Source organism: Salvia miltiorrhiza, chromosome 5 (genome assembly GCF_028751815.1).
Source record: "Salvia miltiorrhiza cultivar Shanhuang (shh) chromosome 5, IMPLAD_Smil_shh, whole genome shotgun sequence".
In the NCBI taxonomy this organism is placed as follows: domain Eukaryota; kingdom Viridiplantae; phylum Streptophyta; class Magnoliopsida; order Lamiales; family Lamiaceae; genus Salvia; species Salvia miltiorrhiza.
In genome coordinates this window covers 10631855-10645903 of record NC_080391.1, presented here as the reverse complement: position 1 = coordinate 10645903, position 14049 = coordinate 10631855, and the positions used below count along the sequence as shown (strand labels likewise).

At 36.4% G+C, this 14049-nt stretch overlaps 2 protein-coding genes across 7 annotated transcripts; both read right to left on the bottom strand.

Annotated features, from left to right (window-relative positions):
- Positions 1-86: 86 nt before the first annotated feature.
- LOC130985946 (BTB/POZ domain-containing protein At5g47800) lies at positions 87-3849 on the bottom strand. Of its 4 annotated transcripts, none has more exons than XM_057909144.1 (5): positions 3375-3849; positions 1939-2017; positions 1787-1856; positions 601-1707; positions 87-535 (listed from the first exon to the last, which is right to left on the bottom strand). In XM_057909144.1, the coding sequence occupies exons 2-5, from the start codon at positions 1995-1997 to the stop codon at positions 212-214; spliced, it is 1560 nt and encodes a 519-aa protein (XP_057765127.1). In that variant the 5' UTR covers positions 1998-2017; positions 3375-3849; the 3' UTR covers positions 87-211. The 4 variants fall into 4 exon arrangements, with proteins under 4 accessions (XP_057765127.1, XP_057765130.1, XP_057765131.1 ...); XM_057909147.1 differs by having other exon boundaries at positions 87-510; positions 3375-3781; XM_057909148.1 differs by lacking the exon at positions 3375-3849 and adding an exon at positions 2575-3208 and having other exon boundaries at positions 87-510.
- Positions 3850-9909: 6060 nt separating this feature from the next.
- LOC130985945 (transcription termination factor MTERF4, chloroplastic-like) lies at positions 9910-12921 on the bottom strand. 3 transcript variants are annotated; one of them, XM_057909141.1, is made up of 3 exons: positions 12727-12921; positions 12327-12369; positions 9910-12202 (listed from the first exon to the last, which is right to left on the bottom strand). In XM_057909141.1, the coding sequence occupies exons 2-3, from the start codon at positions 12333-12335 to the stop codon at positions 10643-10645; spliced, it is 1569 nt and encodes a 522-aa protein (XP_057765124.1). In that variant the 5' UTR covers positions 12336-12369; positions 12727-12921; the 3' UTR covers positions 9910-10642. The 3 variants fall into 3 exon arrangements, with proteins under 3 accessions (XP_057765124.1, XP_057765125.1, XP_057765126.1); XM_057909142.1 differs by lacking the exon at positions 12327-12369 and having other exon boundaries at positions 12727-12920; XM_057909143.1 differs by lacking the exon at positions 12327-12369 and having other exon boundaries at positions 9910-12193; positions 12727-12920.
- Positions 12922-14049: the final 1128 nt, after the last annotated feature.

The following is a 14049-nucleotide window of genomic DNA, read 5'->3' as shown; positions in this document are numbered from 1 at the left end:
GACAGAAGCGGCATCCATATTTCTTCTTTTATGTTGTGAGAACAATCGAAAATACTTGAAATTTTACAGGAAATGTGGCAGTTGAGTTGATGGATAAATCAATCAATTCATTGAACAAGAAAGAATCAGATTATACATATAATGGTGCTTACATTACATTTACAGGTGCATAATTACACAGTATATAGAATTAATATTGAGGGCTCTGGTCTTAGCTGTGTGAGTTGTGCGATATTCTTGTGATCAACGCTTTCTCTCTGGAATTGAGCTCAAGTCTGCTATTTTTGCTCTCTTCTCCTCTCACCTTAAAACTTGGTTCCGATCTGCTGGTGCTAGGCTCTCTCGCATCGGGAGACACCTGCTTTCTGGAGTTTGAGTTGGCTTTCTCATGTTCAAAGTAGAGAAGCTGCACCACCGTTCTCAGCGGCAGCCGCTCGTTCCTCACAGCGTGCCCGCATATCTCCGGCGACAGCTTCTGGCAGTCTAAAACGCGACACAGCTGCTTCTTGTCTGCTTTGCTCAGATCAGGATGCTCCTGCACCAACTCACCATCAAATTCAATTCTGCACGCTAGCTGTCAAGTAAGAGAAGATGATTAACCTTGAGATAAATGTTGATCGCCTTATAGAGATCGTCATGGTGGGGCCGCGCAATTCCCGGCAGAGCCTCGGCCAGACACGCCATTCTGTGAACCGGCACGCCGGCGTCTCTGGCGACCACTTGCAGGTACGAATCAATGAGCTTCCCAATCTTACGTATCGATTTCATGGATTCCCTCTCATCTGCGGGGACTTGTCTCTTCCACTGCCGCACGAAACTCTCCAAAACTGTCTGAATCAGTTCCACGTCGTGCGACCTCTCATCAACACGAAGCAGCAGCAGATCGCTCAACGTCGCCTCCTCGAGCTGCACCGCCGCCAGCCTCAGCAGCTCCGCTCTCGTGGCAGGCGACGCTCCCACATGGTTGGCGACGCTGAGGAGCCGGAGGAGGAATCTGATGGAGACAGACCCTCTCTCTGCCGGGATGAGGCTCACAACGGTCTCAAGGACGCGACGGTCTTCTTGACGGGACGTGGAGGCCTCGGCCTCGGCCTCCCCCGCGATCTCCGGCATCCAACGGCAGGCATAGACGTGCAGCGCCTCCCCGATGAGCTGCGGGTGCAGCGCATTGGCGGACTTGACGGCGGCGACTACGCAACGGAACATGTCGACGTTGAGAAACGATATGTCCTCTGTCCACCAGTCCTTGGGCACGGATTGGTGGCGGCTCTTGTGGTAGCCCGGTCTGGTATAGGTGTAAGACCATGTAACCTTGTTTGGAGGGGTGAGAATCTTGTCGACGATGGATTCTATGCATCTTCTGACAATGCCAAGATTCTCAGAGCAGTCAAAAACCATGTGGGTGTTGTGCAGCGTAACAATGGGATCTTTCCAGCTTTGGAGGATGCAAGAAGAGAAGAAAGCCTCGAGTTTCATGAGCAAGTTACCCGGTTCAACCGCGTCTGTCATGGCAAGGTAGTTGGCGGCGCAGAAAGAGGAGGCCAAGTTGTGGGCGCTGAGGTTGATGGTGATGCCGTAGCAGTACTTGGCGCACACCTCCAAGCCCTCCTCCCCTCCCGGGAAGTCGTCTAGCTCCAGAGTCACGTTGTCCGCCTCCGCCTCCGAGCACAGCCGCTGCAGCAGCCCGCACTTGGGAACAACTGGGTACTGCACTTACCCACAACACATTTCAAAATGATGATCATCATGATCATGATCATGAATAATGATGATGCCAATACTTCACCTTGTGGACAAGATAAGTGATGTTGTTTATCTTGATGCTCAGATCACTTGGTACATCAGACATCACAGCCCTCCAAAATAGTGAAAATCAAGTTCATCACTATATATTATTACACAACAACTACATCGAAATCCAATATGTATCTACACTACCTAGTTGCCTCCTCTGTGTAGAAGGTGTCTGGACGGCTTCCGAGTTTCATGAACTTCATTTTTGAGATGCACTATTTACCTGCAACACAAGATGAAGATGAAGATATTATGGAAACTGAGCTAAAGACATTAAAAAGCTTTTTCTCACAATTTATTGCGTAACGCAGATTAATAAATGAAGCCTGGAAAGTGAAAGTTATTCATTAAAATGTAGTCGCACTGAAAAGTTCCTTTTGGAGGCATCATGTGGAAGTCGAGAAAACAAGCATTATTAAATTTCATCTGCTTTTACCTTTTAAGGTAAGCTACTACTAGAAATTATTTGACTTTTAAGCAGCAACTCCAGAGCCACCAGGGAAAAACTCAGCCTATGCACCTATGCCTAATTACACTCATATATCCATGTAAAACCATAAATTTCGATTAATAATTCATTAAATTAACTAGCTAGCGTGATCGATGATGATTTTGGTAGCTGACAGTAAAACAACACTTTCTATTACATACATATCCACATTAAAGAAGATATATAAATAACAAGAATTAAAGAATCAATAGAAACTAATACAGTTAACGATCGAAGAAGGATTAAGAATGTGGTGAAGGAGAGAAGAAGCAAGAATTAATTGTACGGACCTCGTACACGAATCATAGATGGCTAAGTGTGTGAAGAAACTGCAATAGAAAAACACACTTAATAATTTTGAAGAAAGTGAGTCACGGGAAGTATTTGGCAGGAGGTTGGTCTGTATTTTTTAGGGAAGATACTAATGCAAAGTGCAAAGCAGCTACCACACATTCAGATAATCTGATGTATTTTTGAGTTAAGGTGGAGAAGTGTCGGCTTTTCACTTTTGGTTTCCGGAATCTTGCTTAAAGACCCTTGCTTTTGGGAGAGATAGAGAGAGAGAGAATAATATAGTGCATGGTGCAATAATTCTTCAAGGGAAAAAAAAAGTGAAGAAGAAGAAGAAGAAGTAGACAATGAATGAATCCCAAATTTGCGACGCAAGGTGGCGCAGAGAAAAGCAGCATGTTTGAATGGCCTCATATATATGCGGCAGTTTAGCTAAAATTGGGCAGCATTCTTTTTGAAATTGAATAAGGATGGATGGCTAATTTGCAGTGAAATTTCCCTTTGTCCATTCTCTATTGGAATTGCACTAATAAAGTTGCCTACCCATTCTTCCCTTTTATCTTCATCTTGCTACTATGGCACAACACAATATCAACATATAAAGTGCCTTCACCTTTTATTCTCTTGGAGGAGGGATCAGCACACACATGCATTATATAATTAATTAGACATTCTATACTTTGATGACATGCTTGAGTGTTATTTCTTCCTAATTATACTTCATGGCGATATTATTATACACAAAAATATGTAATTAAATTAAACTTAATAAGCAATTAATGTAGGTTTACAAACATACCTCAAAGCTGGAGAGTTTAAATACGTGGCTCGCCAACATCAAACTTGTAATTAACTCCAACTTACTACGTACTATGAAATTGAGAACCTCCCAACTCTCATCATCTCTCCATATAAAATCATCAATATATCTGATATAAACAATGCAATTAAAAGAGAAATTAAAGCATACACGCAGCCTAGCTCTGAGAGAAAGATTCTATTCATGCATATGTAAAAACACACACAGTCATGACAGGGCTAGAGAAGGTTGTTCGTTTTAATAGAAAGAAAGATGGAGTGATTAAACAATAGGAGAGGTTGGACACAGAAAGTGGTGATAGTCAACATGCTGATTAATGGCATCATACTTGAAAGCTTCTAAGCTAATGATTATCTACTTGAACTTGGAAAAAAGATAAAGTTAGAGTTCGGTGATGCTATGCTATACGCTACCTATAGCTACCTACATTATATATATAATTAATTAAGATATATACACTAAACTTTTGACTCACATTCATAATCTTTTTATACATGGGCCGGGGTGCGTGTAAATCAATAATGGATGCTACATCAAGTGCAATCATCATGATTAATCCATCCATCTCTTTCACGATTTATTTATTTTTTTGTTTGAAAAAAGAAACAATAAAAATCTATAACCACACCGTAGCGTAGCGTTCCAACTTTACGTGTGATTGAAATATTTATCTTTAGCATGCAAATGCAATGCAAGTGGGGAGTGGTTGAAGAAAAAAAAAAAAAAAGTAAAAGGGGGTGGTTAATTATTTAGAAGAAATGGGAAAGATCGTAGTTATGGATGATAGTTCTCCCCACTAGTTTCGGTTTAGTAGTTCTTGTTCGAGTTTGAAATGTTTTGTCGGCCACGTGTCTTGTCGGTTTCACAAAATCGTGATTGGACTGGTCGGAGTTGACAATATAAATTGATGATCTGGGAGCTGGGATTAGACATCAAATGTTGGTGGTTTTGGAGGCCACCCAAACACGCCACTATTTTCCTCAACTCCCTTTACCTTTCAACTAATCCAATCTACTATTTCATTTTAGTTATTTTATTATTCCGTTCAAAGCTTAACGTTATCATTCAATTATTGTGTGGAATTAGATAATTAGGATATTTGTTTACATGTTAAACCATAATGAGGCATGCATGGAGCTGTTATATTTAATCTCTTCACTAATTTTCCTAAGATATGGTATGATAGCATGGAGTTGATCATGATGACGACAATCATATGAACAACATGCATGATTATCATCACCATATTATTTTACATATTTTCCCGGTGAAGATTTCGTTATCATTGTTGCTTATTTAATTTAAGTTAGCCTTTTCTTAGAAAATATATATAATTATTAATTCATGTGCTCTAAATGATAGCCTCTCTCTCTCTCTCTCTAGCTCGTATGCTAATGCAATTTGGGGTTGTTCTTATGAAACGACATAAGGTCTTTTATAGGACTTGGGACGGTAATGGCTATTAATGGTTTTAGTTTGGGTTCGTATTTTGTCCAAGTTAGATTTAAGATGGATTCTCATATCAAATTAGAGATTGTCACATTTATTTTAGCAGAGATGGCATGCATTTAATGGTCGAGCCAAACTTTTAACTCAAGGGGCCTCAGATATTATAATTATAAAAAATAACAAAAAATATTTTAATAAAATACTAACCCCACTTAAATTAATTTAATCTCAATATTAAAATAAGTTAAACACGATAATCACTGCATAATTGCTCCACTAGTTACATTTACATTTTCTAAAGCGCTGGTACATTTCAGTGCAAGCAATGACGAAGTTGAAGAAGAAGAGCTATTTTTGCGCAGAAATGTAAAGAAGCATGAATGTTAGGGCGCACAAAATCTGATTCCCGAATTCCTAATCTAACTAATTAATATATTTATTTATTGTTTATTTTTAATTATAAATATAAATTTAATTTACAAAAACACCCTTGGGTTTTTTTTTTCAAATTCCGAGGGGCCCATGGACCCCCCTTGGCTCCCATTATGCCTCTGCCCCTGCATGCATTCGATTGTAAAAATAATTATTTTAATAAATGAATTTTGATGGATGCATGATTTCATTTTTAATTTCGTGCTGATTTTTATTGTGCCATTATAGGTGGGACATAAAGAATATTACACAATTGTTTAAATTAGAATATACGTAAAATATAATAAGAAAATCAAATTTTGAAAAATAAAATTATTTTATATAGATATGTTCATGACACACTTGGACACAGTAATAGATTGTTGTGGCAAATTTATTTTATAATGGAAACATTACAATTCAACACTCAAAGTGTTGATCTTTAACGAAATATTCTGAATTACACATAATTACAATTAAATATCAAAATTATCAATTTTTGCCACCAAAAAAGAAAAGAAAAGAAAAGGACTACTGTACACACGCAAGATGTCACAGAACAAACAAAAAAATGACCCAAAGTGGCGTTACGGCCAACATGTCGAATTCCTCCAATCAGAAAGGAAAATAACCCTCTCAAAAAAATAAAAATAAAAAAGAAAAATAACCCTTTGGAAACCATCTTCTTTACTCGTCTCATCATTCTAAAATCTGACCTTTTGCACCAATAAAAGCATCATTATCTTGGCCTAATAACGATGTGATTAATATTTGAGGTCAAAAATTTTAGATTCAAATTTATTGTCACATAATTTTTTAAAATATTTGTTTCTAAAGCACCTTGATCATAGATAGTATAATTACTAGCAAAAAAAGTGAAACAAATACAATAATAATGTATATGTGTGATTAGTAAAATTTTAATGTGAAATAAAATGTCAATCAACTAATTATGCATCCCACATCAGCTATGATGTATATATAAAATCCTTAGGAATTAGGACAGACTCCATCTTCTTTTGTGATAGTAGTATGGATTAATAAAGTTGCAATATAATGCATAGTTATTATCAGTTTTCCTTTCCATTTTTTTTAAGATACAATGCATGCATAGTCGTAATGAGTTGATATAAAGGGAAGTATCGAATAATTGTGATATCGTACATCAATCTTGGAAGTCAAATGAATGATTATAAGACTTCTAGAATAATTTAAATGGATTTATTTAAATCAATTTGAATGATTTAAATGCAATATAGATGCTTATTATGACAAGATCTCATTTTCGGCCCCAATTGAATCGTCATGTGGTGAGACATTGACAATGGTGGCAATATTGCAATCATGGAAGGCTCAATTTCAATAATGCAGCAACCAGTTTTTTTGACATTTATCACTCATACAAACAAAAAACTTATCACAAATTAATTGAACTCGTCGCCAAAGGAAATGCAGCAACCAATTTTTTTGACATTTATCACTCATACAAACAAAAAACTTATCACAAATTATTGAACTCGTCGCCAAAGGAAATGCAGCAACCAATTTTTTTGACATTTATCACTCATACAAACAAAAAACTTATCACAAATTAATTGAACTCGTCGCCAAAGGAAAAAAAAAATCAGATCTAAGTTAGCTTTTTTTTAAATATATATATATATATATATATAGGGGGCCGCTCCAATGAGACCCCCTAATTTTAGTGAGATTTAGGGCACGATCTGGTGCGTTTATTTTATCAATCCTATGGCTGATATTGTATCTGGAGGGTGATTTTTTTTCGCAGGGTTCGAATCCTGGAGGGAGCAGAATATTTTAAATTTTGTTATTCATCAGTATATACTGCATTGTTCATCAGTATATACGGCCTTGTTCATCAATATATATGTCTTACTCATTACGAATTTTTTAAAATTTATTTTTCATCAGTATATACATCTTGTTCATTAGATATGCGTTTTGTTCATTAGTATTATATGTCTTATTCATTGTACTCACGTTACACGAAAAATAGGGGGTCTCACTGGAGCGCGCCCCTATATATATATATATATATATATATATATATATATATATCATAGAGTTTATGGAGAAACAAATATTTGCAAAGAAATGAGAAGCAATCTCAGCCATTGATCTTATTTAATCTAACGGTTGAGATTGATTCGCGCCATGTTCAATGGGAATTTGTGTTGAACATGAACAACCATCGATGCATCATCAGGGAGCTTTTCCAAAAACTTGTTCGCTAATTTAATTAACACGCCGCAAGTGTACGGGTGCAATTGTGTATAATGGCAAACAAGGTCGAATCCACGGAGATTAATTTAAATCAATGTCTACCCTAGATTATAATCTTCTATCTGAAAAACCGAAATTGAGAGTTTTTGTTTTTAAAGCTAAATAAATAATAGCAGGAAAGAAAATAAACTAAGCTGAGAAAAATAGAGTAACAGATATGAGAATAATTTCCCAAGGCAAATGTCTCAATAGATTCTCATAACTAACAAGTTCAATTCAATCACCAAGAAGATTCCTAAAGCAATCTCAAAACTAGTCTATACCCACTCTCATGGCATACAAACCGTTGATTACATACAAGACTACCGTCTCCGGATAACACTTCTAACATGCAACTCCTAAAAGTTCCTAGAATTAATGTCTTCACAAATATCAATTCCCTTTAGAATTAAAATAAATGTGTTCTATGTTCTTAGTTCAGGTAATAATTATCATCTCTCGATATCAAATTAAAACATATGATTATGCTTAATTGGTGGCCACTCAACAAAGCAAACAATATAAACAAGAACATAAAAATGAATAACAATCTCAATTGATTGAATCAAACAGTTAGATTCAAATCATGTTTACTCCCTAAACCCTGAGAAAAAGGGATTCTAGCCACACATAGACATATGAACTAGAATCAAAGTCTCAATAAAACAAGAAAACATTCAACAATAAAAACCGTAGTGAAATCGAGAATCTTCAGTTCTTGCTCTGGCTCCGTTCTCCGTCTCCCTTAGTTCTCAGGAAAAGTAGAATATGGTAAAAGTTGTTTTCAATATGTTTATGGGGATTATTTATATTCCCTAGGTCTCAAAATATAGGTCAAAACCGTGTAGGATCGAAAAATAGCTCAAATAATAAAAAAAATCGTGCTAAATATATATATAGGGTGTTGTTCTAGAGAGAACTATATTATTTGTGAGAACATTAGAACTATCAAATCTAATGTATCCACTGTTAAAATTAATGCACTCAAAAAAATATAAAAAAATTGCTCCCATCAGGATTCGAACCCAGGATCTGCATTCATCCAACAAGAATGATGCATCCACCGTAGATCTTGATGACGAATAACTGAAAATGGTTCTCCGTTCTTCTTTTATTTAATGGTTCGTTTTTGAACTCCCTGTATATATATATTGTTTTAATTAGCTAATTCAAACCCAAATCATTATAAATTCTAATGTAAATCTTCTCGTTTTTTTCCTTAAGAAAAGGAGAAAAAGAAAAGATCTGGTAGTAGTGAGTATCCCACTTAGTAGGATGTAATTGAGGTTTGAGTTGGTGCCACCACATTTCCAATCTTGTGCTGAAAATATTGGCAACGTGGGCTCACACGTCTTTAATCTAAGATACACATGTCGCATTTCACACAACAAAATATTCCTTTGTTTCGAATTTTGTATTTTCTTCAACTTTAATCCTTCCAAATCAAGAATAACATTAATACATGTCTCAGTAGGTGAATAAAAAATTAAATGTATTGTCAAATAACGCACCATGCATTTTACACTCAGTTTTGACACGATTCTTGAATCGTTGCAATTAAGACACCTTTGTAATTATAGCAAAATTAGATACCCTCAATTTGAATTTGATGTGGCATTCTCCCTTCAATGAAATAATAATATTTTGACACATAGATATGTCAAGTTTGATCGAACAACGACGTTTCAATCTAAAACTCAACAAATAGATTTTGACACATAGATATGTCAATTCTGCACATATTGTGGAGTTGGAGAAGGTATAAAAAAATGGCAGTTTTACATAATTCGTATAATCGATTGAATTTGAACTCATGTTATCGAAGTAATAATCGATATATTCTTAGATCTTTTATCCAGAACCCCAAATTAGATCAAACATATAACGAGGCCCAAATTTGTAGTTATGAGCAATATCTTGGTCATTATAATTTGTAAATCAATATTGAAAGAATCTGAAAAGAATAATGAGATTTGTAGTCAAAAGTAGATGATGAATATCATTATGATTCCGAGCTTCCAATATGACAGGGAGCCCAATTAAATTCATTTCACAATGAAATAAATGAGGCTATTGCAAGAGATATCCCTTGAACGAATGGACACCACAAATTTTCATGAAAATCATGTACCACCACTCTCAAAACAGTCCAAACCACCACCATAATTGAGAAAGATATTCCCATAGCATTCATGTTTGGCATATTTCAACTCACTATTGCTCAATTGGGATGCTTCTTTTTCGCAATTTTCTTGTCCCATTACTATTATTTTCCAGGTTTAGAAACATTCACATTTCACTAACATTTTCTTGCAATACCTATTTTCAGCTATTTTTGGGGCTGTATCTAAGGGCAAATGCAAAATGTGTATGTTATGAAACACAAACTTTAGTTTTTGCAGGAAATAAATCGATACAACAGAACTAGTTAAACTTCATCTAAAACAACCATTGCAGACCTTCAAAATTTATACATCTCAGTTGAATTGTTTTGCTGTGGGTTTTGATTCCCAAAAATGTGAATTGCTATCAAGGCATATTCAGATGGAGACTGTGAATAACAAGCCAAGTAAGTTGGCATACCATAGAAAAAGTAGTGCGAGATTTCCAGAGAATGTGAGGAACAAGTAGGACTGGTGCCATGCCACCTTATCACCAGTGGAGGAGAGACTTCACCTGTACACTTAAACAAGCCCAGAAACACGGCACCTCTCCACATCAGGACAAATCTGCTCGTGGCTTCAACTTCGACGGAGAATTTCACTTGTCTGACATTACGTTCGATGAAATATCTGTGGACATGAATCGAAATGACACTGGAAACTTTCCAGAATCCTGTTTAACTGTGAACACAAACTCCCGTGAGGGAACGACAGCAGGTGACGCGCATAAGATATGGCGATCCCAAGTGTCACGGTATACTTGTATATTATGTGACTTGAGAGTGATTATTGTACAAAATATCTAGCAGGCCACTGCGACATAGAAATCCAGTAATCTGCTTTGCATCAAAGATAACTCTAGAAGATGCGGAAACGCTCTCCAACAGCTTTTGACTCATCTTGATTGGCATCATCAACCACGCAAGACTCGGCTTTCATGCATTACTCATAGTTGATATCGCTGTCAGAATCCGAGGCTTGAGCCCTGGGTTTCATTAAGCTATCGAGGTGAAATGATGAATCTTCCTCCATCTCTTCCAAGTCAATTGAGTCGTAGTTCATTCGGTCTTCAAATTTCTCATCCGAACAGTTGAGGAGCCAAGCAAGTGAACATTTCACTCCCTTGCGAGCAATCATCTTATGTCTTGGCTTAACAATGGAATCGAGGCCGTAAGTGAAGTAAGCTGGGAAAGCCACTAAATCATCCAATGGCCTACCCATTGCAGACTTGAAGAAATCAAAGCTTAGCTTCATGATGTCAATGTTTAAGGCCAACAACTGCGGACACCCGACAACCATCTTCCTCACTTGTTCTACAGAGAATCCACATTCCTTTAGGAAATCGACATGTCTCACGATTGCTTTCTCGCTGAGACTTACACTTTGGGGCATCTTTTCCATGATTCTCCCAAAATCTTCAGGACTTGTTTCCACGATGGAGTTTAGAAAACTGCGGTTACTGAAAAGCTTTGCTTCCAGGTCTATGCCCATAATTTCAGGATATTGAGCAATCACATTTGCAAGTGATTTCTGTCTAACATTACACTCTAAAAGCAGTTTGACATTTGGTTTCACCCTCTCAGCAAGTCCAAAACCAAGGATATGAGGCCGCTTCTCAACCAACCTAGCAACAGCTAGGCAAGGTATTCCCAAGCTTCCCAAATACTCCACAAAAGGTTTGATCACTCGACCAACTCGCATACCCAATATCTCCGGATATCTGGTTAACACTCCTCCAATCTCACGCCTGGCTACTCCAATTCCAACCAAATAAGCAACTGAAGTACTCATGGTACCCTCAAGTTTGAATCCCAAAACTTCTGGATATCTCTCCAGGACTCGAGGAATATCATTAGGCTTAATATCCATGCCCTGAAGATAGTTAACAACTGGTTGAAGGTCAACCACAACACTAGCATGGAGGACTTGAGGATACCTGCGCAAGAATTCCGTAAAAGTAGATTTCCTGACACCCAGTTTGCCAAGGTAATCAAGCACCGGAACCATGTTTTTCTTCACACTGCAGCCAAGAACAAGAGGGTAATTGTTAATATCTTCAACTGTAAGACCTAGCTTGTGAAGGAAATCCACACGCTCTCTCATGACCTCAACGGTGACAGGAAGCTCTAGTCCATCGAGCTCATCAGGAACAATGCCAATACCCTTCAAGAACTCATAAACACGGGCACGATTAGCAATCCTTTCATTCTTCAGCTCTAACAAACTAGGGTGAGTGTAAAATGAAGGATTTACATTCTGCTCCCTATTGTATTTATCTCCCCTGGACAAAGATACACCTTTGGAGGTGGATGAACGAGTTCGGCCAGCAACAGAGGAATGAATCTTCATTACCAATCCACATCTCTTCATACAATTACTTGAAATGCACGGAGTCGAGATTGATATTAATTGTGGTCCATGGAACGCGAAAGCAGGTAAGTCGCACTGCACGAGCAGAAGACTTGGTCTGGCGAGGCTGGCACAGCTTGTAATCTTCATCCCCTTTAACAAACAAGACAATCAGAATCCTCTACACTATGAAGGAGCAAAAGAAGCAAATTTCTTTCTCTGGAATTCCGGAAAAATAAGTTTCTAGACGAATATACTACTAATTAAAAGGAGATACCAAAGGCATATACTGGTTTGGGCATCTAATCCAACTTCACATACTGCAAGAAACACCATCATTTTAAAATAATGATATATCTTCGTATATACACACGAATAGCAAACTATGAGAGAACAGAACAATTGCATCAATTGAAATTACTTGGAAAAATTAAAACTGACCAACTTAATATATGCAGACAATACATTCGAAGAAACAGAAATAATAAAAATTAAACCTGATATCTATAGTTTCCTGAAGCATTTACCAAAGTGACAAAGCAATATATGTACCCTAATTAACAACAAACGGAACATGAAAGCAGAAGCACGTTCAGAAAAAATGTTACAATAAAGTGATTCTTGTTTAGAATTGAGACGACTTGTAATAGCATAATGTGAGGAGATGAAAAAAATACCTTAATTTACTTGGTGAAGAGCAAGACTGGCGGAGAAGTCTTGGGATTTTCTTTTCAGACAATGACTGAGAGAGGCATAGAGAAACAAGAAATTTGAATTAGCAGAGCAGATGATGATAAGGATTTTTGGGGGGTTAAGGGGGAAAGATGGAAATAAGCGACGGTGTCATTGTGTAAGTGGTGCGTCTTACTTCCATAACTCTCTATTTTATCCTCTTTCAGGCCCTAATAAAATTTCCCAATAGTATTTTTAAATCGGGTATTTTTAAATTGGAACCTGTAAAACAAGTACTCCCTCCGTCCCAAACGAAATGACATACTTCTTTTCGGCACGGAGATTAAGAAATGTGTATAAAGTAGATAAAGTGGATTGGTGGAAATTATTTAAATATTAAATATAGAGAGAGAGTGTATTGCCAAAAAAGGAAACAAGACATTTCGTTTGGGACAGCCCAAAAAGGAAACAGGACATTTCGTCTGGGACGGAGGGAGTACTATTATAATTAGCAGCAGCAATGAAGATGTGTTATACTTTTCCAATTCAATAGGCTATAAGATTTAGGCACAAATATTAATAAACAAATAATTGATAATAAAATATGAGAGAGAAAATAATTTTTTTTTAGAATATATTTGTCAAAAAAAATAGGAAAGAGAAATGGAGATATTATAATTTAAATGAGAAGAGAGGTAATTATATGTGGGCCACAATATCATATAATGTAAATTTGTTATCTATTGACTTTTCATTTTTTAAAGTGGCTTATTGAATTGAGACGTCCAAATAAGTAAATGTGGTATATTGAATTGAGAATGAGGGAGTAATATTTAAAATGATGAAAAGATGAAAAATAAGAATAAATGAGGTATTATTAGTGTTGGACTAATGTCCCAAAATGGATATGAAATTATTTGGAGAGACGGCCCAAAAAAAAAAAGATATAAAATTATTTGAGGGACGAATGAAGTATATCCAAACCTACTTCCTCGGTTTTCACTCGAGTACCGATCTTTTCAAGTATCGAGTAGTCTATGCCATAACTAAGTACTCGATTAGGCTAGTTTGAATGTTACGCGATACTCATTTTTATAAGTGGATTTTAAAAATAATCACTTTAAATTTAAAAGGATAAAATATCCACTAAGATAAAAAAAAAAAGTTACTCACATTTACCATTTTATCCTTTATATAAAAAACTTAAAAATTATTCACTGATTTTTTAATTGTGAATTCAAATTTTTGTGCTACAATTCATAACTAAGTAATATTTTTACTCGTGAATTCGAATTTTAAAGTTTGAATTCACAACTATAAATAGTGTT

What these genes read in the sequence shown, in the direction of transcription:
- LOC130985946 (XM_057909144.1), bottom strand. Translation starts at nt 1,997, where the DNA reads ATGAAGTTCATGAAACTCGGAAGCCGTCCAGACACCTTCTACACAGAG. An exon ending in TCACTTATCTTGTCCACAAG is followed by an intron (nt 1,708 to 1,786) that starts GTGAAGTATTGG and finishes GGGTAAGTGCAG; the next exon opens with TACCCAGTTGTTCCCAAGTG. An exon ending in CGATCAACATTTATCTCAAG is followed by an intron (nt 536 to 600) that starts GTTAATCATCTT and finishes GAGTTGGTGCAG; the next exon opens with GAGCATCCTGATCTGAGCAA.